This window comes from Ranitomeya imitator, chromosome 3 (assembly GCF_032444005.1).
Source record: "Ranitomeya imitator isolate aRanImi1 chromosome 3, aRanImi1.pri, whole genome shotgun sequence".
Taxonomy (NCBI): Eukaryota; Metazoa; Chordata; class Amphibia; order Anura; family Dendrobatidae; genus Ranitomeya; species Ranitomeya imitator.
This window is the reverse complement of record NC_091284.1, coordinates 709,190,981-709,217,619: the sequence shown is the minus strand read 5'-3', so window position 1 is coordinate 709,217,619 and position 26,639 is coordinate 709,190,981. Positions and strand designations below refer to the sequence as shown.

General features: G+C 42.4%; 1 protein-coding gene across 1 annotated transcript in view; it reads right to left on the bottom strand.

The window, feature by feature from the left end:
• The window catches only part of TMPRSS12 (transmembrane serine protease 12), a 79,673-nt gene that overhangs the window by 6,482 nt on the left and 46,552 nt on the right, over positions 1 to 26,639 (bottom strand). The window contains exons 5-8 of the mRNA XM_069759884.1: positions 17,837 to 17,934; positions 17,597 to 17,727; positions 6,870 to 6,930; positions 5,720 to 5,862 (exon numbers count right to left, since the gene is read on the bottom strand). Of these exons, the coding sequence (XP_069615985.1) occupies positions 5,720 to 5,862; positions 6,870 to 6,930; positions 17,597 to 17,727; positions 17,837 to 17,934 (433 nt within the window). The remainder of the gene's footprint in view (positions 1 to 5,719; positions 5,863 to 6,869; positions 6,931 to 17,596; positions 17,728 to 17,836; positions 17,935 to 26,639) is intronic.

Sequence of the window (26,639 nt, the reverse complement as noted above, 5' to 3'; positions counted from 1 at the left end):
TAAAGCATGTGAGAACATGATGCGAGGAACCTGGTTATAGTGAAAAAATTTGAATGGGCAACACAGGGAAACTTAGGTTAATGTGTTGAGATGGCAAGTGAGTCTGCACAAGTGAGTTTTTAGGGCACGGGAGTGGGAGGTTCTAATTATGGAGGATGCTAACCTCAGGTCATTAGCAGAATAAAGGGCATGGGTCGGGTGGTAGACTGAGACGAGGGAGGAGATGTAGTGTGGTGCTGAGCCATGGAGTGGTTTGTGGGTGAGGGTAATAAGTTTGTACTGGATTCTGGAGTGGATGGGTAACCAGTGTAATGACTGGCACAAGGTAGAGGCATCGGTGCAACGATTGGTGAGGAATATGATCCTGGCTGCAGCATTCAAGACAGATTGGAGAGGGGAGAGTTTGGTAAGAAGGAGACCAATTAGCAGAGAGTTACAATAGTCCAGACGAGAATTAATAAGAGCAACAGCGAGAGTCGAAAGTAAGAAAGGGTTGAATTCTAGAAATGTTTTTGAGGTGCAGATGAGAGCCAGTGATCAGATGTGGGGGGTAAATGAAAGCTTGGAATCAAGTATGACCCCAAGACAGAGGGCATGTTGCTAGGGAGTAATGGTGGAACCACACACGGAAATGGCAATGTCGGGCATAGGTACATTAGAAGAGGGAGGAAACACAAGGAGTTCAGTTTTTGACAGGTTCAGTTTCAGATAGAGGGAGGACATGATGTTAGAGACCACGGTAAGACAATTACTAGCGTTTTCTAAAAAGGCAGGCGTGATATCAAGAGAAGAAGTATATAATTGGGTGTCATCAGCATAAAGATGGTACTGGAAACCAAATCTACTGATTGACCAATAGGGGCAGTATACAAAGAGAAGAGAAGGGGCCCTAAACCGATCCTTGAGGAACCCCAACAGTAAGGGGAAGATGAGAGGAGCCAGCAAAATATACAGTGAAGGAGCAGTCAGAGAGATAGGAGGAGAACCAGGAGAGAACTGTGTCCTTGAGTCCGATGGAGCAGAGCATAGTGAGGAGGAGCTATTGATCCACAGTGTCGAATGCTGCAGAGAGATCCAAGAGAATTAGCAGGGAGCAGTGACCGTTAGATTAAATGTTAGTAGATCATTAGAGACTTTAGTAAGGGCAGTTTTGGGAAAGTGTAAAGAGTGGAAACCAGATTGTAGAGGGTCGAGAAGAGAGTTATCTGAGAGATAGCAGATAAGATGGTAGTGGACTAGGCGTCCCAGGAGTTTAGAGATGAAGGAAAGATTAGAGACAGGTCTATAGTTAGCAGCACAGTTTTGATCGAGGGATTTTTTTTTAGTAATGGATGTATGATGGCATGCTTAAAGGGAACCTGTCACTTGAATTTGGCGGGACCGGTTTTCGGTCATATGGGCGGAGTTTTCGGGTGTTTGATTCACCCTTTCCTTACCCGCTGGCTGCATGCTGGCCGCAATATTGGATTGAAGTTCATTCTATGTCCTCCGTAGTACACGCCTGCGCAAGGCAAGATTGTCTACTATGGAGGACAGAGAATGAACTTCAATCCAATATTGCGGCCAGCATGCAGCCAGCGGGTAAGGAAAGGGTGAATCAAACACCCGAAAACTCCGCCCATATGACCGAAAACCGGTCCCGCCAAATTCAGGTGACAGGTTCCCGTTATATGAGGGAAAGATACCAGAAGAGAGAGAGAGGTTGAATATTTTTGTTAGATGAGTGGTGACAGCAATGGAAAGAGACTGGAGGAGATGTGACGGAATAGGGTTACTGCCTGGTGCAAATGGTCGGGCTTTTAGACTGGATGCAATTTTTGAATCCTTTTTTAAGTGGTTTTGCAGAGGTTTTCGAAGTTCCTTTTTCCACATTTTTTCTGTTTCAAGTTTCAAGCTGATCTCATAAGGAAACATTAATCAAAGAATCATTTATTTTTTATTGAACGATGCAATAAAAACAAAGAATCTCACAAAAACTTACTATATAAACAGCAATTTAGATTTTCCGTTGACAAAACATTAAGTACTCAAAGAAAATCCACAGCAAAGAACTTAGTGTGAACATACCCTTAGGTTTCTATTATACAGTTTTGTTTTTATTTTGCAATCTTTTCTTTCTGGATTATAAAAACTATGATTTTTATGCATTTTTTTCTTTCACAATGGAATCCTATAAAAAATACCACCCCTAGAGCATGTTGTGTGTAGGAAAAAATGCCACTGACCCAAAAAACACAGTGAGGGCTTATTTACATGTAACATTTTGTGTTTTTCATACAAAAAAATGTGTATTTTACAGTAAGAGCAAAATAAATGAGATTTATAAAGTCTCATTTACAGAATGCATTTTTTTTTACCTTGAGATTTTTTGTGTTTTTTTTTTTAAATGCAGCATGTCAACTTTTTTTTCTATACTGCATTTATTCCTATGGAGATCAAAATGTGTTAGCACAAAAAAGTGTGCAAACTGCAAATAGAGAGGAGGAGGACTTGAACTCTAGTGCCACCTATTGGAAGTAGCAGTCCAAAGTCACAATGCAAGGCTCGTTAAAGGGGCAATACTGACTAAAGGTACCTTCACACATAACGATTTTGTTAACGACATCGTTGCTTTTTGTGACGTAACAACGATATTGTTAACGAAATCGTTATGCGTGACAGCGACCAACGATCAGGCCCCTGCTGGGAGATCGTTGGTCGCTGGGAATGATCAGGACCTTTTTTTTGGTCGCTGATCACCTGCTGTCATCGCTGGATCGGCGTGTGTGACGCCGATCCAGCGATGTGTTCACTGGTAACCAGGGTAAATATCGGGTTACTAAGCGCAGGGCCGCGCTTAGTAGCCCGATGTTTACCCTGGTTACCATTGTAAAAGTTACCAACAACCCAGCATAACCAGCCACTAGACTCTAAAACTTAACATTTAATATGTATACCTCTAAAATTATGTGTACTTTAAAAACAATTTGGTGCTCATGTTTAAACGTGCACTAGACAAGAAAAATGGCATGATCTCACCCAATTGCTGACTCTCTTCTTGTTATAGATTCCTGTGCTTATTGAGAGCACGGCATGGGACGGAGACCAATAGACCTTTTCCAATGGGGGGGGGGGAGAAAAAAAAAAAAAAAGATATAGGTAGGTGGGGGGGAAGGGTTTGAAGCTATCTTCCCTGTCGTGCCCCGTGTATAAGACTCCCGCCCTAACAAGGGCAGTCCCCAAGTTTGAGCCTACTTAGTGAAGCCCTTTAGTTAGTATAACCACCCTGGATGATATGTCCTCTTTCTCTTACCAACGCGTTTCCCTCCCCGTTATGGGGGTTCATCAGGGGAATAAAATGTCCATGTTAAATGTCCAGGTTAGTGGAGGTATTCTGCAGTGGCAGACATAACCTCATTCAGCGGTGTCCTCCATGTGAGGATAAGGCAGTCCCTTTATCCCAGGACTGCCTTATCCTCACATGGAGGACGCCGCTGAATGAGGTTATGTCTGCCACTGCAGAATACCTCCACTAACCTGGACATTTAACCTGGACATTTTATTCCCCTGATGAACCCCCGTAACGGGGAGGGAAACGCGTTGGGAAGAGAAAGAGGACATATCATCCACGGTGGTTATACTAACTAAAGGGCTTCACTAAGTAGGCTCAAACTTGGGGACTGCCCTTGTTAGGGCGGGAGTCTTATACACGGGGCACGACAGGGAAGATAGCTTCAAACCCTTCCCCCCCACCTACCTATATCTTTTTTTTTTTTTTCTCCCCCCCCCCATTGGAAAAGGTCTATTGGTCTCCGTCCCATGCCGTGCTCTCAATAAGCACAGGAATCTATAACAAGAAGAGAGTCAGCAATTGGGTGAGATCATGCCATTTTTCTTGTCTAGTGTACGTTTAAACATGAGCACCAAATTGTTTTTAAATTACACATAATTTTAGAGGTATACATATTAAATGTTAAGTTTTAGAGTCTAGTGGCTGGCTATGCTGGGTTGTTAGTTAAAAGTGGTCAGACGTGATTAGGAACGATACGTTCTGGTTTCTTTCTTTTTTCCTGCTGAATTCATACATTGTAAAAGTTAAAAAAAAAAAACAGTACATACTCACATTCCGGTGTCTGTCACGTCCCCCGGCGTCAGCTTCCCGCACTGACTGTGTCAGCGCCGGCCGGCCGTAAAGCAGAGCACAGCGGTGAAGTCACCGCTGTGCTCTGCTTTATGGCCGGCCGGCGCTGACACAGTGCAGGGAAGCTGACGCCGGGGGACGTGACAGACACCGGAATGTGAGTATGTACTGTTTGTTTTTTTTAACTTTTACAATGGTAACCACGGTAAACATCGGGTTACTAAGCGCGGCCCTGCGCTTAGTAACCCGATGTTTACCCTGGTTACCCGGGGACTTCGGCATCATTGGTCGCTGGAGAGCTGTCTGTGTGACAGCTCTCCAGCGGCTACACAACGACTTACCAATAATCACGGCCAGGCCAGGCGTTTAGTGTACGGTACCTTTAGGATTGCTACTTCCAATAAGTGGCTATTTGCATATTTAATTTCCCAGAGGAGCTTGCAAGGTGTTTAAGTCTCCTCATACTGGCTTGCCAGACCTGGCATGTCACTCTACATAAGGGGAAAACCTACCCTTTAGGTCTAAAGAAAGTGTGTAATTTACACTATGGTCTTCTGGCCAGTAGAAATACATCTAAATGTTACGAGTGAAAATACCCTAAGGCTATGTTCACACGATGAGTATTTGGCAAGTTTTTGATGTTGCAGATTTTCTTCACTATTTCTCTACCTATTGGATAAATTAAGTTACTTGTGTTTTTTTCATTGCATTTTTTCATGTGTTTTTATCATGTTTTTGACAATGAGGTTTTATTCTCTTTTTGGTATTACATGTTTTAAATAAAAAATAAACAAAAGAGGTTGTGCTCTGTAGTGCTAAAGCATGTAAATATGAAATATATGAAATATGAATAGCAATACTGCTCTGGATAATAAGAAAAAATTGAGACACCTAGCACATAGTTTGCCCAATTCATGCATGCCCAGCAGCCAAGGACAAGGCGGTGTCAGATCTGCTGGGAACCTACGTGTCTAGCATGAATACCTCTCGAGGCTGAAGTCTGATTTTTTGGGTAGATATAAATACTTCTATTTATTTCTTATTATTCAGAGCAATATTGCTATTCATTTATCTCATTTGTCCAATTCATGCATGCCCAGCAGCCATGGACAAGGTGGTCTCAGATCTGCTGGGAACCTACGTGTCTACATGCAAGTCGGATAACATTGAGTAAACAAAAAGCAGAGAGGGCATGAGATTCTATAAATCCCATCCACTTTGCTGGGACTGTAAGACACTGGACAGCGTTTTTGCTTAGCGCAAATACTTAGTGTCAAAAATGCACCAAAAACCAATCACGGTAATGTAGCCTAAATGTATGAAAAAAGCATGCAAAAAACACCTGTGTGTTTCATGAACCACAGAACATTTCTTATAACTAGTGTGTCTGCCAATGTTGATGACACATTTGCATATATACCCCACAATTTGGTATTTTTTTCAGCACTCCTGTACAACATAGAATGGGAACTTTTTCTCGGGTTAATAGGGGTTGACTTTCTTTTACTATTTGCACCAGATTTTGTCCTCTTCAAAACAATAGATCAGTGAACTTACTACTGGGGTTTTGGGGATCTGACCTCACTGCATTCTACCTACCTGGCAAGAGTCGACTCCTCCGGACTCAAAACCAGCACAAATCATATTGTTGGTAAGAAACCCTCTGTACCATCCACTACTGTTACACAGTGACATAGGAATCCTATCGATTTGTGCCTCCTGCAGAATTTCTGATGGTTTACCTGCAATGTAACACAATTAATTTACTTAAGTTACATTTAATAACATAAGGGTTCCTTTAATAAAGGGGTTGTACAGAACTAGCGCCATGCCTATTCTTTATTGGCCAGATTTTAGTGCAAGTTAGGCACATCCACGAGAACATACTTGAGTTGTAATACCAGCAGAGCATAAGGAAAAAAGCACAGCGTTATTTACTGAGGGTGGCTTTTTACACTGCATTTTTGCACCATGAATTCTGTCTTTTTTTATTTAAATTTTAAGCTGTAACATACATTAATCTGTCATATACATTACACTCCCCCCCCAACAGAATATATGGCCATGAAGAGCTTGGAATTACAAGATAATGGGTACCCCAAATGAATGGTCCTAAAGCTCCAGTGCAGAGTAATCCCATTCTGAATGTATATGCTAATGAGGAGGCGGGCTGGTATTTTTAGGCTGGGAAGGGCCCAATAACCAGCGTAAATCCCCAGATCTACATCTGGGGCAGCACGGTGGCTCAGTGGATAGCACAGCAGCCATGCAGCGCTGGAGTCCTGGGTTCTAATCCCACCCAGTACAACATCTGCAAAGAGTTTGTATGTTCTCTCCGTGTTTGTGTGGGTTTCCTCTGGGTACTCCGGTTTCCTCCCACATTCCAAAGACATACTGATAGGGATTCTACATTGTGAGCCCCATCGGGGACAGTGATGATAATGTGTGCAAACTGTAAAGCGCTGCGGAATATGTTAGCGCTATATAAAAAATAAAGATTATTATTATTACATCCTTCTAAAGAACCTAATAACTGTAAGATACAGTGTGCAGAGGCAGTATAATGCTCTCATCACGTGTATCCAGACCTCTTTTAAGGTACCCCATGATCCTGTTGGCAGCCACTGCCTGGCACAGGCTGCTCCAGGTAAGTTTATCACTAACTAGGATCCCCAAGTCCTTCTCCATGTCAGATTTACCCAGTGGTTTCCCAATTCAGCTTTCATTCTTCCCATGTGTATAACCTTACATTTATCTTTAAACCGCGTCTGCCACCTCTTGCCCCAAATTTCCAACTTATCCAGAAACATCTGTAGCAGAATAATATCTTAGGTTAATCCATGTACAATAAGCTAGACACGCAAGGCAATAGTTATGTATTTCACAGATATCTATCTACAGAATCTACCCCATATCTATCTATCTAGATCTTTGCACATCTTTAACACCTAAACATCTGTCATTTCTATTCTGTATTCTATTCCGATAGGAAACACAGAGAGCACACAGATGTCAGACTTTATGTCATCCGTTTGCACATGTGGGGTACGTATTGACATCTTTGCTGCCATAAAAAAAATGGACATGTCCACATGTCAATCACACAAGCATGTGGGCAGCCCCATAGAATATAATGGGTATGGGAGTGTGTCCCCGGTACATGTGGAAAATTACACCACTCGTATCAAAAACACAGATGTGTGAAGGGCGCATCAGTCTGTGAAAATCGGACCATATTCGGATGTCATCTGAGAATGGTCTGATTTTTTTTCACGGCCCCATAGTCTTCCATTGCTAATTTTAATCTGACCAATCAGATCAAAATCGGACATGTCTCTGCTTTCTTCTGTGGGCCATTTGATCTGAGGAAAAGAAATCGGACATGTGTATAGCCCTATAGAGTATCATAGGTACGAGTGCTATCTGTGGGTAACAATCGTTTGAGATATCAGTTGTGGGCACGAGCCCTTAATGTATTGCTACATTTGTTAGCCTTCAGGATACTCTAGGTGTGGTATTTTTTATACGCTTATTTTTTTAAACTAAACAGCAAAGTAATGTTATATGTTGCCAAACAATATACATGTACATTCTCACAGCTAGGCATGTACTGTATACCAGGCACATCCCTAAAGGATATACACAATCATTCTTGGTGCAACATTTTTTTGTGCTGGTAGGTTTTATGTGATATGAAAACTGGTTTATGTGCAATATTTAATGCTTTCATGTCTGTTGTTTATTTGAAAAAAAAAAAAAGGAAATGATAAAACCGTTTTCTGCTGCATTTTTCTTCCTAAGGAGTCATTCCCAGATGTCAATGAAGTCTGAGTTTCATCAGTGTTTTCATTAGATTCCCATCAGATTTTGGTCAGTGTTGGGCTCAACATCAGAGTTTACCATATAAAAACAACTGATAGAGGTTTCAGAAGCTTTTCCTATCAGTGTGTGAAAAGCAGACAGCACAAGGATGGCATCTGAATGCGTTCTGATTTTTTTCATGGACCCATACACTTATGTGGTGCCCCTGAGGGTCCAGTTGCCACACAAGTACTGCACCTCAGTCAGAGGTGTGGTACTCCGCTCTCGGGTAAGGAGGGGATACTACCCAGAACTCGCATCCAACACCAGAACTCTCAGGTGCAGGAAGGGATTGGGTAGAGGGTGTGGGTGCAGAGAGTGTCAGTTGTGAGGAGTTGTCAGGGAAACGAGAGGGAGGAGTTAGTCAATGAGTTAGAGAGTCAAGGAGTTAGAGCTGAGGAATCAAGGAGTTACATAGTTACATAGTTAGTAAGGCCGAAAAAAGACATTTGTCCATCCAGTTCAGCCTATATTCCATCATAATAAGTCCCCAGATCTACGTCCTTCTACAGAACCTAATAATTGTATGATACAATATTGTTCTGCTCCAGAAAGACATCCAGGCCTCTCTTGAACCCCTCGACTGAGTTCGCCATCATCAACTCCTCAGGCAAGCAATTCCAGATTCTCACTGCCCTAACAGTAAAGAATCCTCTTCTATGTTGGTGGAAAAACCTTCTCTCCTCCAGACGCAAAGAATGCCCCCTTGTGCCCGTCACCTTCCTTGGTATAAACAGATCCTCAGCGAGATATTTGTATTGTCCCCTTATATACTTATACATGGTTATTAGATCGCCCCTCAGTCGTCTTTTTTCTAGACTAAATAATCCTAATTTCGCTAATCTATCTGGGTATTGTAGTTCTCCCATCCCCTTTATTAATTTTGTTGCCCTCCTTTGTACTCTCTCTAGTTCCATTATATCCTTCCTGAGCACCGGTGCCCAAAACTGGGCACAGTACTCCATGTGCGGTCTAACTAGGGATTTGTACAGAGGCAGTATAATGCTCTCATCATGTGTATCCAGACCTCTTTTAATGCACCCCATGATCCTGTTTGCCTTGGCAGCTGCTGCCTGGCACTGGCTGCTCCAGGTAAGTTTATCATTAACTAGGATCCCCAAGTCCTTCTCCCTGTCAGATTTACCTAGTGGTTTCCCATTCAGTGTGTAATGGTGATATTGATTCCTTCTTCCCATGTGTATAACCTTACATTTATCATTGTTAAACCTCATCTGCCACCTTTCAGCCCAAGTTTCCAACTTATCCAGATCCATCTGTAGCAGAATACTATCTTCTCTTGTATTAACTGCTTTACATAGTTTTGTATCATCTGCAAATATTGATATTTTACTGTGTAAACCTTCTACCAGATCATTAATGAATATGTTGAAGAGAACAGGTCCCAATACTGACCCCTGTGGTACCCCACTGGTCACAGCGACCCAGTTAGAGACTATACCATTTATAACCACCCTCTGCTTTCTATCACTAAGCCAGTTACTAACCCATTTACACACAATTTCCCCCAGACCAAGCATTCTCATTTTGTGTACCAACCTCTTGTGCGACACGGTATCAAACGCTTTGGAAAAATCGAGATATACCACGTCCAATGACTCACCGTGGTCCAGCCTATAGCTTACCTCTTCATAAAAACTGATTAGATTGGTTTGACAGGAGTGATTTCTCATAAACCCATGCTGATATGGAGTTAAACAGTTATTCTCATTGAGATAATCCAGAATAACATCCCTCAGAAACCCTTCAAATATTTTACCACCAATAAAGGTTAGACTTACTGGCCTATAATTTCCAGGTTCACTTTTAGAGCCCTTTTTGAATATTGGCACCACATTTGCTATGCGCCAGTCCTGCGGAACAGACCCTGTCGCTATAGAGTCCCTAAAAATAAGAAATAATGGTTTATCTATTACATTACTTAGTTCTCTTAGTACTCGTGGGTGTATGCCATCCGGACCCGGAGATTTATCTATTTTAATCTTATTTAGCCAGTTTCGCACCTCTTCTTGGGTTAGATTGGTGACCCTTAATATAGAGTTTTCATTGTTTCTTGGGATTTCACCTAGCATTTCATTTTCCACCGTGAATACCGTGAAGAAGAAGGTGTTTAATATGTTAGCTTTTTCCTCGTCATCTACAACCATTCTTTCCTCACTATTTTTTAAGGGGCCTACATTTTCAGTTTTTATTCTTTTACTATTGATATAGTTGAAGAACAGTTTGGGATTCGTTTTACTCTCCTTAGCAATGTGCTTCTCTGTTTTCTTTTTGGCAGCTTTAATTAGTTTTTTAGATAAAGTATTTTTCTCCCTATAGTTTTTTAGAGCTTCAATGCTGCCATCCTGCTTTAGTAGTGCAAATGCTTTCTTTTTACTGTTAATTGACTGTCTTACTTCTTTGTTTAGCCACATTGGGTTTTTCCTATTTCTAGTCCTTTTATTCCCACAAGGTATAAACCGCTTACACTGCCTATTTAGGATGTTCTTAAGCATTTCCCATTTATTATCTGTATTCTTATTTCTGAGGATATTGTCCCAGTCTACCAGATTAAGGGCATCTCTAAGCTGGTCAAACTTTGCCTTCCTAAAGTTCAGTGTTTTTGTGACTCCCTGACAAGTCCCCCTAGTGAAAGACAGGTGAAACTGCACAATATTGTGGTCGCTATTTCCTAGATGCCCAACCACCTGCAGATTTGTTATTCTGTCAGGTCTATTAGATAATATTAGGTCTAAAAGTGCTGCTCCTCTGGTTGGATTCTGCACCAATTGTGAGAGATAATTTTTCTTGGTTATTAGCAGAAACCTGTTGCCTTTATGGGTTTCACAGGTTTCTGTTTCCCAGTTAATATCCGGGTAGTTAAAGTCCCCCATAACCAGGACCTCATTATGGGTTGCAGCTTCATCTATCTGCTTTAGAAGTAGACTTTCCATGGTTTCTGTTATATTTGGGGGTTTGTAACAGACCCCAATGAGAATTTTGTTACCATTTTTCCCTCCATGAATTTCGACCCATATGGACTCGACATCCTCATTTCCTTCGCTAATATCCTCCCTTAAAGGGGACTTTAGACAAGACTTTACATAGAGACAAACCCCTCCTCCTCTCCGATTTTTACGATCCTTTCTAAACAGACTGTAACCCTGTAAGTTAACTGCCCAGTCATAGCTTTCATCTAACCATGTCTCGGTTATTCCCACTATGTCAAAGTTACCTGTAGATATTTCTGCTTCTAGTTCTTCCATCTTGTTTGTCAGGCTTCTGGCGTTTGCGAGCATGCAGTTTAGAGGATTTTGTTTTGTTCCAATCTCCTCGCTGTGGATTGTTTTAGAAATGTTCTTACCTCCCATCTGAGTATGTTTTCCTGGGTCTTCTTTGTTCAAGTCTGTTTTTCTTCCCGTCCCCTCTTCTTCTAATTTAACGCCCTCCTGATGAGTGTAGCGAGTCTTCTGGCGAATGTGTGTTTCCCATGTTTGTTGAGGTGTAGTCCGTCTCTGGCGAGGAGTCCATCGTACCAGTAATTCACACCGTGGTCCAGGAATCCGAATCCTTGTTGTCTGCACCATCGTCTTAGCCAGTTGTTTGCATCAAGGATCCTGTTCCATCTCCTGGTGCCATGCCCGTCTACTGGAAGGATAGAAGAAAAAACTACCTGTGCATCCAGTTCCTTTACTTTCTTCCCCAACTCTTCAAAGTCTTTGCAGATTGTCGGTAGGTCCTTCCTTGCCATGTCATTGGTGCCAACATGTATCAGAAGAAATGGGTGGACGTCCTTGGAGCTGAAGAGCTTTGGTATCCTATCGGTCACATCCTTGATCATCGCACCTGGAAGGCAGCATACTTCTCTTGCAGTTATGTCTGGTCTGCAGATGGCTGCTTCTGTGCCTCCCAGTAGTGAGTCTCCCACCACCACCACTTTTCGTTGCTTCTTGGCTGTACTTTTTGCTGTCACTTGTTGCTGTGTGCCCTTTTCTTTTTTGCTTGCTGGTATTGCTTCATCCTTAGGTGTGCCATCTTCATCCTCTACAAAGATTTGATATCGGTTCTTCAGTTGTGTGGTTGGTGATTTCTCCATGGTCTTCTTGCTTCTTTTGGTCACATGCTTCCACTCATCTGCTTTTGGAGGTTCTCTGACACTTTTTTCACCCTCTGTGACCAGTAGAGATGCTTCTGTTCTGTCTAGAAAGTCTTCATTCTCTTTGATGAGTTTCAAAGTTGCTATTCTTTCTTCCAGACCCCGCACGTTTTCTTCTAAAAGGGCCACTAGTCTACACTTCTGACAGGTGAAATTTGATTCTTCTTCTGGTCGATCTGTGAACATGTAGTACATGCTGCAGCTCACCATGTAGGTTGTCACATCTGCCATGTTGCTCCTAGATCCTGCTGACTTGCTGTGCGTTTTCCTTCTTGTGTAATCTACTCAGACAAGCTCTCTTGCGTGGTTTGGTGATGCTTTCCAAGCAGCTGGTCCCGGCTGTACCCAACGATCTTCTAGCTTAGGGAGACTCTTCGCTTTTCCCAGAAGGCACCTGGAATATGCAAATTAGCCTCCTCAAGCTTGAATCCCTGGTTTGGTGATGCTTTCCAAGCAGCTGGTCCCGGCTGTACCCAACGATCTTCTAGCTTAGGGAGACTCTTCGCTTTTCCCAGAAGGCACCTGGAATATGCAAATTAGCCTCCTCAAGCTTGAATTAGTGATGGGTAGTTCGTGAGTGAGTAGTTCAAAATGAACTAATCTTCAGAGTGAACTAGTTCATCTAGTTCACCATCCTGACAGAGATTAGTTCATTATGAACTAAACAGCAAGTGGGAGGAGACAGAGAGTGATCCCTCACACAGCTCCTCACACTGAAGATCCCTGGTCTTACACTTGCTCTTTATAGCTCCTGATGCTGGAAAAGAAGGTAGTAAAACACTATACCACACATCAAATAGTAAATACAAATATAATAGTAATAATAAAAACTGAAATTGTACAGTAGACAGACACAGCTAATGTGTGTATGAGAGTGTTCTGTAGTGGTTCATGCCCCTCACCAGTCTTTGTGATAAGATCCGCCTCCTGTAGAGGATCAGCCTCAATACAGAACATCTAGTTCAGCAGTTCATATAGTTCATTTAGTACACATAGTTCATTTAGTTCACAGGTCACATGACATGATGCATTCCCTATCAGCTCCTCCCAGGATAGGGTGGAGAATTATCAGGCTGTCTAATAGAAACATTTTCTTTGCCCCATAGCAACCAATCACAGGTCAGCTTTCTGATACTGCAGTAGTGCAGTGCTCTGCCAAGTGAAATCTGAGCTGTGATTGGTTGCTATGGGCAGCAAAAGATACATTTACTGTTCGGCAGCTTGGTAAATCTGTAGTTCTGTGTAGTTTCACCACATCTCTTCCTTTTGCCACCTATTGCAGTGGTGTGAAATGAATACTGTCTGACTGCTCAGTGCTCAATACCAGAGACTGCAAGTGACCATAATGTATGCTGATAATACATTGAAGAGAAAGAAGCCAGGTATGGAATCATTTCACACTTAGGCTACGTTCACATTTGCGTTGTGCGCCGCTGCGTCGGCGACGCAACGCACATAAAAACGCACCAAAACGCATGCAAAAACGCTGCATTTTGCGACGCATGCGTCCTTTTTTGCTGAAATTTGGACGCAAGAAAAATGCAACTTGTTGCGTTTTCTGCGCCCGACGCTTGCGGAAAAAAAAACGCATGCGTCGCACAACGCATGTCCATGCGTCCCCCATGTTAAATATAGGGGCGCATGACGCATGTGTCGCCGCTGCGTCGCCCGACGCAAACACGCAAAACACTAATGTGAACGTAGCCTTAGTGGAGATCAGAAGAAAGCAAAATGTTCCTACTGCTCAAATGTGATAAGTGTAGCTTGCGGTTCTGTGGGCAATCTGTCACGCCATTTAAATAATATTAATAATAATAAATATTTCACAAAGAAAAAAAAAATTACTAACTTGAATAAATAACTTTTGAATTTTTTTTTTCTCCAGACTGAGTACCCCTTTAATAAGAGTTTGTTATGTAATGATCAGATGTATTAACTATTTCTGATCATTTTAACAAAACTATAACTCATCCTAGGAGCCACAGCTTCTGTGTAATGAACTAGAACTGATCCATCTCTTCTCAGCAGAATCCAGAGAAATACTGAACTAAATGAACTAATGAACTAATCTTTTGAACTAATCTTTTCAGTGAACTAGTTCATGGTGAACTAATCACCAAAATGAACTAGATTTCTCATCACTAGCTTGAATCCCTGGTTTGGTGATGCTTTCCAAGCAACTGGTCCCGGCTGTACCCAACGATCTTCTAGCTTAGGGAGACTCTTCGCTTTTCCCAGAAGGCACCTGGAATATGCAAATTAGCCTCCTCAAGCTTGAATCCCTGGTTTGGTGATGCTTTCCAAGCAGCTGGTCCCGGCTGTACCCAACGATCTTCTAGCTTAGGGAGACTCTTCACTTTTCCCAGAAGGCACCTGGAATATGCAAATTAGCCTCCTCAAGCTTGAATCCCTGGTTTGGTGATGCTTTCCAAGCAGCTGGTCCCGGCTGTACCCAACGATCTTCTAGCTTAGGGAGACTCTTCGCTTTTCCCAGAAGGCACCTGGAATATGCAAATTAGCCTCCTCAAGCTTGAATCCCTGGTTTGGTGATGCTTTCCAAGCAGCTGGTCCCGGCTGTACCCAACGATCTTCTAGCTTAGGGAGACTCTTCGCTTTTCCCAGAAGGCACCTGGAATATGCAAATTAGCCTCCTCAAGCTTGAATCCCTGGTTTGGTGATGCTTTCCAAGCAGCTGGTTCCGGCTGTACCCAACGATCTTCTAGCTTAGGGAGACTCTTCGCTTTTCCCAGAAGGCACCTGGAATATGCAAATTAGCCTCCTCAAGCTTGAATCCCTGGTTTGGTGATGCTTTCCAAGCAGCTGGTCCCGGCTGTACCCAACGATCTTCTAGCTTAGGGAGACTCTTCGCTTTTCCCAGAAGGCACCTGGAATATGCAAATTAGCCTCCTCAAGCTTGAATCCCTGGAGCTCGTCCTAGCACGAAAGAAGAGAAAGAGAGAGAAAGAATAAGGAAGGCAGAGAGAAGCTCCAGAGAGAGAGAGAAGGGGTCCTAGGGGCACGGGTAGGGAGGAATCCACCCGTCTGACCCATATCCACGCTGACTGTAGTTGGGTGGAGGGACCAGGTCGCAGTGGGGGAACCGGCCCCCAGACTAGTGGAGAACAACAAGGGTCAGCTAGCCAGCCGGAGGCTGTGGTATCTGTAGGTGCCACAGCCACAACCATGCACATTCGCTGAAAAGGCAGCCATATAGGTTCAAGAGGACATCACCTGACAGGATCCGAGGCTGCTGGCTTGGGACACTGGGACCAACGTAGTGAGACAGCGAGGGAAGTAACATCTGAAGGGGTTCTGACACGGTGTACCCCAAATTACCTGAGAGCTGACTGGACCACAAACCTGGAGTACACAGCACCAAGCAGGGATTGCATGAAGAACTGTGAATAAACAGTGGAAACTGCACCCTGCTGTGTCCTCTGAATTATTGCTGCGTCACCTGCCCTGCACTACGACCACCATCACATTTAACACTTTCACCGCCCTAGGGCCTAGCTTAACCCGTGGAGAGCTGTACCAACTCTGCTGTGTCACCAATGGCCTCAACTGCACCGCAGCGTCGGCCATTTTCCCTTTGCCGAACACCATGGGTGATGTCACAAACTAATTCCCCATAAACTTTATTCCCCGTTAATTTCACTTTTATTGTACGCCCAGGGCCATGGACCGGGTCAGTGCTGCCATGACTATCCCTTTAAGAACCGACGGACCCGGCCCGAGTACCCCACAGCCCTAGTGGGCGCCCCACTTACATTGGTGATTTTGATCCAAGATTCTGAGAAAAAGTGGTAATTTCTCCTTAACTCTCCATGGGCCAACCACTCTGCAAAACTACATAGACGCCCATAGACTATAATCAGTGCAAGTTCTATCTGTGAAAAACACAAATGCAACTCTTGATGGAAGAGCACTGCGGTGGGAGGTGAGTATACACAGTTCTTATTTTAATAGGGGGGTCTTTAATTAATGGACAATCCCTTAAAGATTTTACTTGCAAAGCAACAATGTAGATTAGATTCTGTACAGAAGATTGCAACACAAACTCAGTGACTACAGGCGAGTTAGGCTATATGCACACCTGCATTCTGATTTCTGTTATTCTGTACAGTATTAGGAATTTATGACATCCGTTACCTGCCGACCATCACACAGGAGACACTGGGACTGGTGTATATACATCACAAAGGAGACACTGGGACTTGGGTATAAATATCACATAGAAGACACTGGGGATGGTGTATATACATCACATAGGATACACTTGGACTGGTGTATATATATCACAAAGACACATATATATATACCAATCCCTGTGTCTCCTATGTGATATATACACCAGTAATAGCATCTCCTTTGTGATGTATGTACACCAGCCTCAATGTCTCCTTTGTGATGTATATATACCTACATCAGCCTCTATCACATATGAGACACTGAAGTTGGTGTGTATACATCACAAAAAATACACAGACTGCTCCTATTACATAGTTGACACTGTATCTGCTTTCATTGTCGGGATGGGAGTGCAGCCCCCTAACTCTGCCAACAAAGTATATCCTGATGCTGGAACTGGTCATGATCGGGACGTAATCAATTGTTGCGTGCTACGTAGTGAATTCTGCGTGCGTATACTAACTGTCCAGGGAGGAATTAAAGGGATGGCGGGGCAAAAGAGGGCTGGTGAGTTAAGAATCAGGGACTCGTTCTCTACATCATGATTGTCTCAGAAGGGTTAGCAAAAACCTGGTGACAGACTCCCTTTAATTATGCACCCACTGGGCGACCTCCCTCAATACAGACTGGTGGTGAAATACATGAAGGAGATGCTGTCCGATTCAGTCTGCATGCGTCTTACATCCAGAAAATGCCAAATCTATGGCAGGCAGGATTATTCTGTCCCCAGGGCTTGTGGCTGCAAATATGGCTGTGAGATGCTGAATCTCTTCACCCTACTTACAATTGGCGATGGTCGCAGATATATGTAAAATGTCTCATTCATGGGACATAACACTCCCCATCTGAAATCTTTAGATTTCATAATTCTTATGATGTCCTCTGGGGATGTCACTGTAGCCATGAAAAGCAAAAGGAAAATAAGCATGCAAGTAACAACAACAGTTGTAGTCCAATTGGCATGGTCCAATCTTCAGTTGGAGGTATGGAGTCCTCAACAGCAGGATAGTCCGAGTGCAAACGTAAACCCATCTTCAGATTGGGGAAGCCGCAACATGCAAACACTTCCACCAACCCAACAATCCGCTGAAGAAAGTTCAAATGTTCGAATGTTCCAACACAGCTGGAGGAATATATGGCGGTAGGCTCCCCACCGTGAGCTGTGTCCATAAACAATGACTTTCATGTGAGTTCCTCCTTTGGTAAAAGTAACAAGCTCAGTGATTGGACGGAAGAAAATACGAGTTGAACCGCCTTTCGTAACCTTCTACCTTACGGATCTTCCCGTCATTGCTTGGTGATAAGACCCATTGGCCAGACGTTGCGCTGAGCTTCTTTATCTTTAAGGAGGACGAGGTCTCCCTCTTGGAGATTAGGTTTTGCAGTCTGCCATTTATGATGGCTTTGGAGCAAGAGCAGGTATTCAGTTTTCCAGCGGTACCAAAAGACATTGGACAAGTGTTGTACCTGTTTCCACTGACATCTGTAAATGTCCCCGTCCACAAACTTACCTGGAGGGATTGCGGCAGCTCCAACCTTCTGAGTATGAAGTGTAACAGGAGAAAGGATCATTGGTGCATCAGGGTCCGATGTTACTGATACCACTTTACTGTATGTGTAGAAGATAAATGAATCAATAGCAATGTCTTATTTCATCCTTTATAGCTTCAGCTAACTCCACTGCTAGAATGGCGGCACAAAGTTCGAGTCTTGGAACAGAGTGAGCAGGTTTTGGGGTTAGTTTTGCGTTACTGAGGATGAATCCACAATGCACCTTATTTTCTTCCAATGTCTTCAGGTAGGCTACGGCAGCTATAGCGTCTGTACAAGTGTCGGAGAAAATGTGGACTTCTCTTCTGATGGCTGAAAGGGTGCCTGAGGAATAACATTGTGGGACTTGGACATGCTCTAAGACCTTCAGAGACTTCTTCCACGCCTCCCACCTTTGTTGTTTCTGGGATGGTAACAGAGTGTCCCAATCCGTACTCTCGGCAGTCAACTGTCTCAACAGTATCTTGCCTTGGTAATGGATGCGATAAACCCAAGAGGATCATAGATGCTGTTCACAACAGATAGGACTCCTCGTTTAGTGAAAGGTTTATCACAAGCTGACACCTGGAAAGTGAATGTGTTCTGCTTAATATCGCAAAGCAGACCAAGGCTACGTTGCATGGGAGGAACGTCAGAACCCAGATCAAGATCCCTTATACCAGCAGCGTGATCCTCAGATGGAAATGCTTCCATCACCTTTTTACTGTTGGAGATGTTCTTGTGGAGTCTAAGGTTTGCTGTTGACAGCATTTCCTGAGTCCTAGAGAGCATATCGATTGTCTCTTCACTTGTGGGAAGAGACTTAAGCCCATCATCTACGTAGAAGTTTCTTTCCACAGACGAGCATCAGACCCATACTTTCTCTCACCTTTCTGTGCTGTCCGTCTTAGTCCATAGAAGGCCACTGCAGGCGAGGGGCTGTTCCCGAAGACGTGCACCTTCATCCTGTAGTCTATAACCTTGTTGCGGACGTCGTTGTCTTTGTGCCATAGGAATCTGAGGTAGTTTCTGCTGTCCTCTCTCACGATAAAACAATGAAACATTTGTTGAATGTCGGCCATTACTGTGACAGGTTCTTGCCTGAAGCGAATCAGTACTCCTATAAGGCTGTTGTTTAGATTAGGCCCAGTGAGCAGCAGGCTATTTAGGGAGATGCCTTCATACTGAGCACTGGAGTCAAACACCACTCTAATTTGGTCGGGTTCGCGATGATGGCAGACACCAAAGGATGGGAGATACCAGCATTCTTCACCTTCTTTTAGTGGGGGTGCGGGTTCTGTGTGACCTCTGTTGAAGATATTCTGCATGAAGTCAACAAAATGTTTCTCCATCTCTAGCCTTCATGGCTTGCCCTCCTGAAAATCCTTCTCATCTTGATGAGGTGCAAACATTGCTGGATATTTCCTGTCCAAATAGTAATACAACACAATTGCAGGATACTGTTAGTTCAGCTCTCCCCTTTAAGGGTGGTGTAAAATCAAATTTCGTTCCCCCACTACACCAGGCAATGTTACTGATTTGTTTCATGAATTAGTAGTCAAAGATGTAGAAGCTTTGATATATCGTAACCCTACAAAAAATCTCACACATCAACAGCATAATGCTTTAAGAGAGATGCAGACCTGGAATGACGTGGTGTTCCATAATGTGGATAAAGGTGGTAATATAGTCATACTTGATAAGGCCTATTATATAGAAGAAGCAATGTGCCAAGTTAACCAAACGGAAACTTATGTACGGTTAAAAAATAATCCCACTCCTAAATACAAAAAAATTTTAAGGACATTTTTACGTAAAAATGTTGAGAATGGGATTTTAACCGTGAAAGAGGGTGAGAAATTGTTACCGGCATTTCCTTGTATTCCATATTGGTATACAATACCGAAAATACATAAGTCGCTTTCCCAACCGCCCGGACGCCCTATAGTGTCCGGTTTGAATTCTATTTTTTATCACAGAATCGCTTTCACAATATTTGGATTGGTGTTTAAAACCATTGTTACAGCAAATTCCTTCTTTTGTGCATGATTCTGGTGATTTCCTTAGAGTTTTGCAATCAGTTGAATGTCAATCTAATTATGCTTTAAAGGGACACTGTCACCTGAATTTGGAGGGAACAATCTTCAGCCATGGAGGCGGGGTTTTGGGGTTTTTGATTCACCCTTTCCTTACCCGCTGGCTGCATGCTGGCTGCAATATTGGATTGAAGTTCATTCTCAGTCATCCATAGTACACGCCTGCGCAAGGCAAGATTGCCTTGTGCAGGCATGTACTGTTGTGGATTCTGTTTTTGGGCTCCCTCTGGTGGGCTCCCTCAGTGTGTCTTGTTTCCTCTGCTTCCCGCTTCTGTATTCTTCAGGACAAGCTAAGTTTTTGATTTTCCTGTTCCACGTTTTGCTTAATTTTTGTCTTAGTCCAGCTTGCAGATATGTGATTCCTTTTTGCTGGTTGCTCTAGTGGGCTGATATTACTCCTCATGTTCCATGAGTTGGAACATGAGTTCAAGTAATTTCAGGATGTTTTTTTGTAGGGTTTTTCGCTGACCGCGCAGTTCACTTTTGTATCCTCTGCTATCTAGCTTTAGCGGGCCTCATTTTGCTGAATCTGTTTTCATAACTACGTATGTGCTTTCCTCTCATTTCACCGTCATTACATGTGGGAAGCTGCTATTTCTGTGGGGTGTTTCTCTGGAGGCAAGAGAGGTCTGTGTTTCTTCTAATAGGGAAAGTTAGTTCTTCGGCTGGTGCGAGACGTCTAGAATCATCGTAGGCACGTTCCCCGGCTACAGCTAGTTGTGTATTGAGGTTCAGGATCGCGGTCAGCTCAGTTTCCATCACCCTAGAGCTTGTTTTGTTTTTTGTGCTTGTCCTTTTGTGATCCCCTGCCATTGGGATCATGACAATGTACTACGGAGGACAGAGAATGAACTTCAATCCAATATTGCAGCCAGCATGCAGCCAGCGGGTAAGGAAAGGGTGAATCAAAAACCCCAAAACCCCGCCTCCATGGCTGAAGATTGTTCCCTCCAAATTCAGGTGACAGTGTCCCTTTAACATCCATTGACATTGATAGTCTGTACACCAGAATCCCACATATTCAGGGAATTGCTGCAGTAGAGAGGATTTTACACAACTCAAATAAATCTTCCTTGTTTATTTCTTTCATATTGGAGGGTCTTGATTTTGTCTTGACCCATAACGCATTCAAATTCCTTGACCAATGGTTTCTACAAGTGGTCGGAACCGCTATGGGTACTCCAGTAGCATGCGTTTTTGCTAACTAATTTTTGGCAGCATTTGAGGAGAAATTTATTACAAGTGAAAAAAAATCCTTTTTTGAAACATATAAAACATTACATTAGTTATGTGGATGATATTTTTATTATTTGTGATGGTGACCAATTGGAATTTGAACAATTTGTAGCATATTTAAATTTTACCAATGATGAAAATATGCGGTTTACATCATGTTATGGGTATGAAAGACTTAGTTTTTTGGACATCGATATTACAATTTGTGATGGTACTATCATAACAAAGGTACACAGAAAATCTACTGCTTCCAATTCAGTGTTACATTTTAATTCTGCTCATCCTTATTTCACGAAAAAGTTTGCCCTATAGCCAGATGTTACGATTAAGAAAAATTAATAATGACGACACCTGTTTTCAGCAGCAACTGGATGATCTAATAACGCGCTTTGTGAAAAGGGGTTATCCCCCACAGTTATTACATGAGTCTGAACAGCGTTTTAAAATGAAAACCCAGTCTGATCTTTTGAAGAAGAAAAAATCATGCTTGCTGTCGTCACGTTCAGATTTGTCTACACAGAAAAAAATTTTAAATTTCTGTTTTAAACACACTTCTTTGGATTCTGTTATCCATGCGTCAATCCGTAAAACATTGGCATATTTTGGCCACCGACAGTATTTTGAATAAACGCGGTGAAATTATTCCTCGTTTTTCTAATAAAAGAACAAACAATTTATCGGACATGTTAGTGAAACATCGCGTTTCTTAATCTAATACCAACTGGTTGACTACTAATACCCCGAAAGGGAATTATAAATGTGGGGCTTGTAACTTTTGTCAGTATCATTTAACGGGGAACTCTTTGCAGATCGGCTCTATACATCATAAAATAAGAGACTTAATTACCTGTAGAACTAAATATGTTGTGTACATTATTTTTTGTCCATGTTCATTTTGCTACACAGGTAAAACCATACGTTCTGTTTTTGTAAGATTTAGAGAACATTTTCATTCAGTTTCTACAGGCAAAGGCTCACCCAAATTCATTAAGCATATCCAAAAAAAACATGATTCGAACCCCCGCTGCCTGCGGTTTGCAGGCTTGGAAGTAGTCAAATTACCACCTAGCGGTGGGGATCATAATAAAATCCTTCTAAGGCCGGCGTCACACACAGCGTATGAAAATACGGTCCGTATATTACGGCCGTAATACGCTGAAAAGTCCCGAAAATAGTGGTCCGTAGCTCCTCCATAGGCAGGGTGTGTCACCGTTTTTTGCGCATGGCATCCTCCGTATGTAATCCGTATGGCAGCCGTAATGCGTGTTTTTAGCGCAGGCTTGCAAAACCCACATACCGCTATACAAGGGATCCATGTGTTAAAAAAAAAAACATATATACTGTCTCATATATATATATATATATATATATGTCAGTAGACACATATATGTATATATATTATTGCTTCATACAGGGCGAGATAGCAGAAAGCCGGTAATTCAATTACCGGCTTTTGCTTTCTCCTTGCTAAACCCGACATGATATGAGACCTGGTTTACATACAGTAAACCATCTCATATCACCATTTTTTTTGCATATTACACACTACTAATGTCAGTAGTGTGTCTATGCAAAATTAGGCCGTTCTAGCTAGTAAATTAAAGGGTTAAATGGCGGAAAAAATTGGCGTGGGCTCCCGTGCAATTTTCTCCGCCAGAGTAGTAAAGCCAGTGACTGAGGGCAGATATTAATAGCCTGGAGGGGGTCCATGGTTATTGCCCCCCCCTGGCTAAAAACATCTGCCCCCAGCCACCCCAGAAAAGGCACATCTGGAAGATGCGCCTATTCTGGCACTTGGCCACTTTCTTCCCATTCCCGTGTAGCGGTGGGATATGGGGTAATGAAGGGTTAATGTCACCTTGCTATTGTAAGGTGACATTAAGCCAAATTAATAATGGAGAGGCGTCAAATATGACACCTATCCATTATTAATCTAATACTAGTAAAGGGTTAAAAAACCACACACACATTATTAAAAATTAATTTATTGAAAATATCACAAAGGCTGTTGTATTAATTTATTCTACTCTCAATCCACTCACTAAAGACCCTCGATCTGTAAATTAAAAAAAAATAATAAACCAACAATATACATACCTTCCGAGGATCTGTAAGGTCCAACGATGTAGATCCATCTGAAGGGGTTAAAATATTTTGCAGACACGAGCTCCGCTAATGCAGGCTGCTCATTTCTGCAAAACTCCGGCGAATGAAGCTAAATATAGATCAATGAGCTATATTTAGCTTCATTTGCAGTGAGGCGCCCTCTGCTGGTTGTCCTCATATGAACTCGAGCCAGGGAGCTTTCAAGGAAAGTTCCCACGATCTAGGAACAGCCAGCAGAGGGCGCCTCACCGCAAATGAAGCTAAATATAGCTCATTGATCTATATTTAGCTTCATTCGCTGGGGTTTTGCAGAAATGAGCAGCCTGCATTAGCGGAGCTCGTGTCTGCAAAATATTTTAACCCCTTCAGATGGATCTACATCGTTGGACCTTACAGATCCTCGGAAGGTATGTATATTGTTGGTTTATTTTTTTTTTTTAATTTACAGATCGAGGGTCTTCAGTGAGTGGATTGAGAGTAGAATAAATTAATACAACAGCCTTTGTGATTTTTTCAATAAATTAATTTTTAATAATGTGTGTTTTTTTTAACCCTTTACTAGTATTAGATTAATAATGGATAGGTGTCATATTTGACGCCTCTCCATTATTAATTTGGCTTAATATCACCTTACAATAGCAAGGTGACATTAACCCTTCATTACCCCATATCCCACCGCTACACGGGAATGGGAAGAGAGTGGCCAAGTGCCAGAATAGGCGCATCTTCCAGATGTGCCTTTTCTGGGGTGGCTGGGGGCAGGTGTTTTTAGCCAGAGGGGGGCCAATAACCATGGACCCTCTCCAGGCTATTAATATCTGCCCTCAGTCACTGGCTTTACTACTCTGGCGGAGAAAATTGTGCGGGAGCCCACGCCAATTTTTTCCGCCATTTAACCCCTTATTTTACTAGCTAGAACGGCCAAATTTTGCATAGACACACTACTGACATTAGTAGTGTGGAATATGCAAAAAAAATGGTGATAAGAGATGGTTTACTGTATGTAAACCATGTCTCATATCATGTCGGGTTTAGGAAGGAGAAAGCAAAAGCCGGTAATTGAATTACCGGCTTTTCTCTCTAACAGCGCTGTGTATTCCTCGCAAGTCACACTGCTGGTCCGTGTGGAATCTGTATTTTTGGGGCTTCCATAGACTTTCATTGACGTTTTATTTGCGCAATACGGTGACAAACGCAGCATGCTGCGATTTTCTACGGCCGTAGAAAGCCGTATAATACGGATCAGTTTAATACGGCAGATAGGAGCAGGGGCATAGAGAATAATTGTGCCGTATTTTTTGCGAGTTTTACGGACGTAGTTTCTGCGCTCTTACGTCCGTAAAACTCGCAAGTGTGACGCCGGCCTAAGACAGGAGGCAAAATGGATCATTATCGCTAATGCGCAAGGTCCGCTTGAAGTAAATGAAAGGTTGGACTTCTCATGCTTTTTTATAGAATCTGTTGGGTTATTGCTGTCTAAATATTGTTGTCTAAGTTTTGCTGTCAACGCAATTTGTTTTAAATGTTTTGTCATTTTGTATGCATAGTTTTAATCGAATTGTTCTTTATTTTAAAACACTGTTCACCGTTCACTTCATGCAAATATTGTTACAGGTGATGTCTAATGATATGCAAATATCAACATGTTCGTTGGTTTAAAGGAAATGACATTCCATTCTCAGTATCTGGACCCGTAGAAGCGTGCATAACGTGAAATGGCCGTCGTCCGGTTCTTTGCATCATTTGCCCTGTACCTGCTTGCATTACTTTGTCCATGCAATTCGTTTGAAATAAAGGACTAAGGTTTTTTCGTCACTGGAATTTGAAGTGTTGCTGCATTTTTTTTTCTCTCTTCTATTGGATTTCCTCATGTGCATTTCATGGCATGCACCTTCAACACCGTGACTCGTATTCCTGCATTGATGCCTGTGATTCAGAGTCCACTCGACCATACCAGTGAGTCAAGCACGCTACTCAGTGCCGTTTGTCTTTTTTTCTTCTTTTCATTTATTGTATTATTGTTAGCCACTAAAAGGTATCATAACTACAAAATTATTATTTTAGTTCTCTCACTGAGAGAAATCAATCAATCACAGCTCCATGTATGACACTTTTAGTTTGTGCCATAGATGGGGTCAGATCCCTCAGCCTATAATTTCAGCAGTTTACAAGAATGATGGTAACATGCTGCCCCCTAGTGGCATCCTCATTAAGTAGCAGGAAGGGAATGTATCAATTCGTATAATACAAATGCATTATTTCTAAGGGTGGTTTCACACTTGCGTTTTTGTCTGCAGCGTTTTTTACCAAAAAAACGCATGCGTTTTTTTTCCCTATATTTAACATTGAAAACGCATGCGTTTTTTGGTGTACGCGTTTGCACGCGTTTGTGAACGCATTCGTTTTTTTACTGCATGCGTTCATTTTCTAAAATGCAACTTGTAGTATTTTGAGGGCCGTTTTTTTTCCCCAAAAAAACGCATGCGTTTACATGCGTTTTTTTTTTTTTGACAAAAAATGCTTTGGAGTCAATGGGGACGCATGCGTTTTTTTGGACATGCGTTTGCATGCTTTTTTTGACGCATGCGTTTTTTTTGGCACCATTGAATTAACTGTAGATAAGGATGTCTAGACACTGATAAGCCTCCCCCATAGCAGCAGGGTTATAAAAGGAAGGTTGGGGGAAGTTTCTGGTCACTTCTCATCAGACTCCAAAGAAGACAGCACCCTGCCCGGACGCATTGTTGGACAAGACACAGAGCAATGTAAGTATATCCTAGCCAATGCATTCATTTTCAATTTTTTGGATCTACATGTCCTAATTTCTTCAATTTTTTTCTTTCAACACGCATCAGAATGTCTTCTCCGGTTTCTTCGTCTGATGAGGAGTTCCAGCCACGGCAATCAGAAGTGGATCACGTGAGCGAGGTCATTTTTTTGTCCGTCAGCTTGGTAAGTATTGACTGTCACATCGACACATGAGGCAATTTTTTTTTTTTAATTTTATAGAGCACTTCAACTGAGGGACAGAGAGGTACTGAGCAGCGGAGTCAAGGTCCAGGTGGAAGACGGCAGCGGGTATGTATACCAGGCAGACTGTCCTTATTGTAATATTGTTTCCTTTTCTGTACCCTTGTTTTTCTTTACATTTTTCTTGTATCATCCTTTTCTGAAAGTTGTCTTTCATATTCCTGCCCTTTCTCATCTTCGTGTCTTATTTTTCCAAATGTGGTTGAGCAAATTTAAATGATTTTCTTTTAATTTTAGGTTTCACAACGGGACGACGACCGGATTGATAATGACCTGCTGATCAGTCTGGTCCAGGAGCGAGTCCCGTTGTGGGACA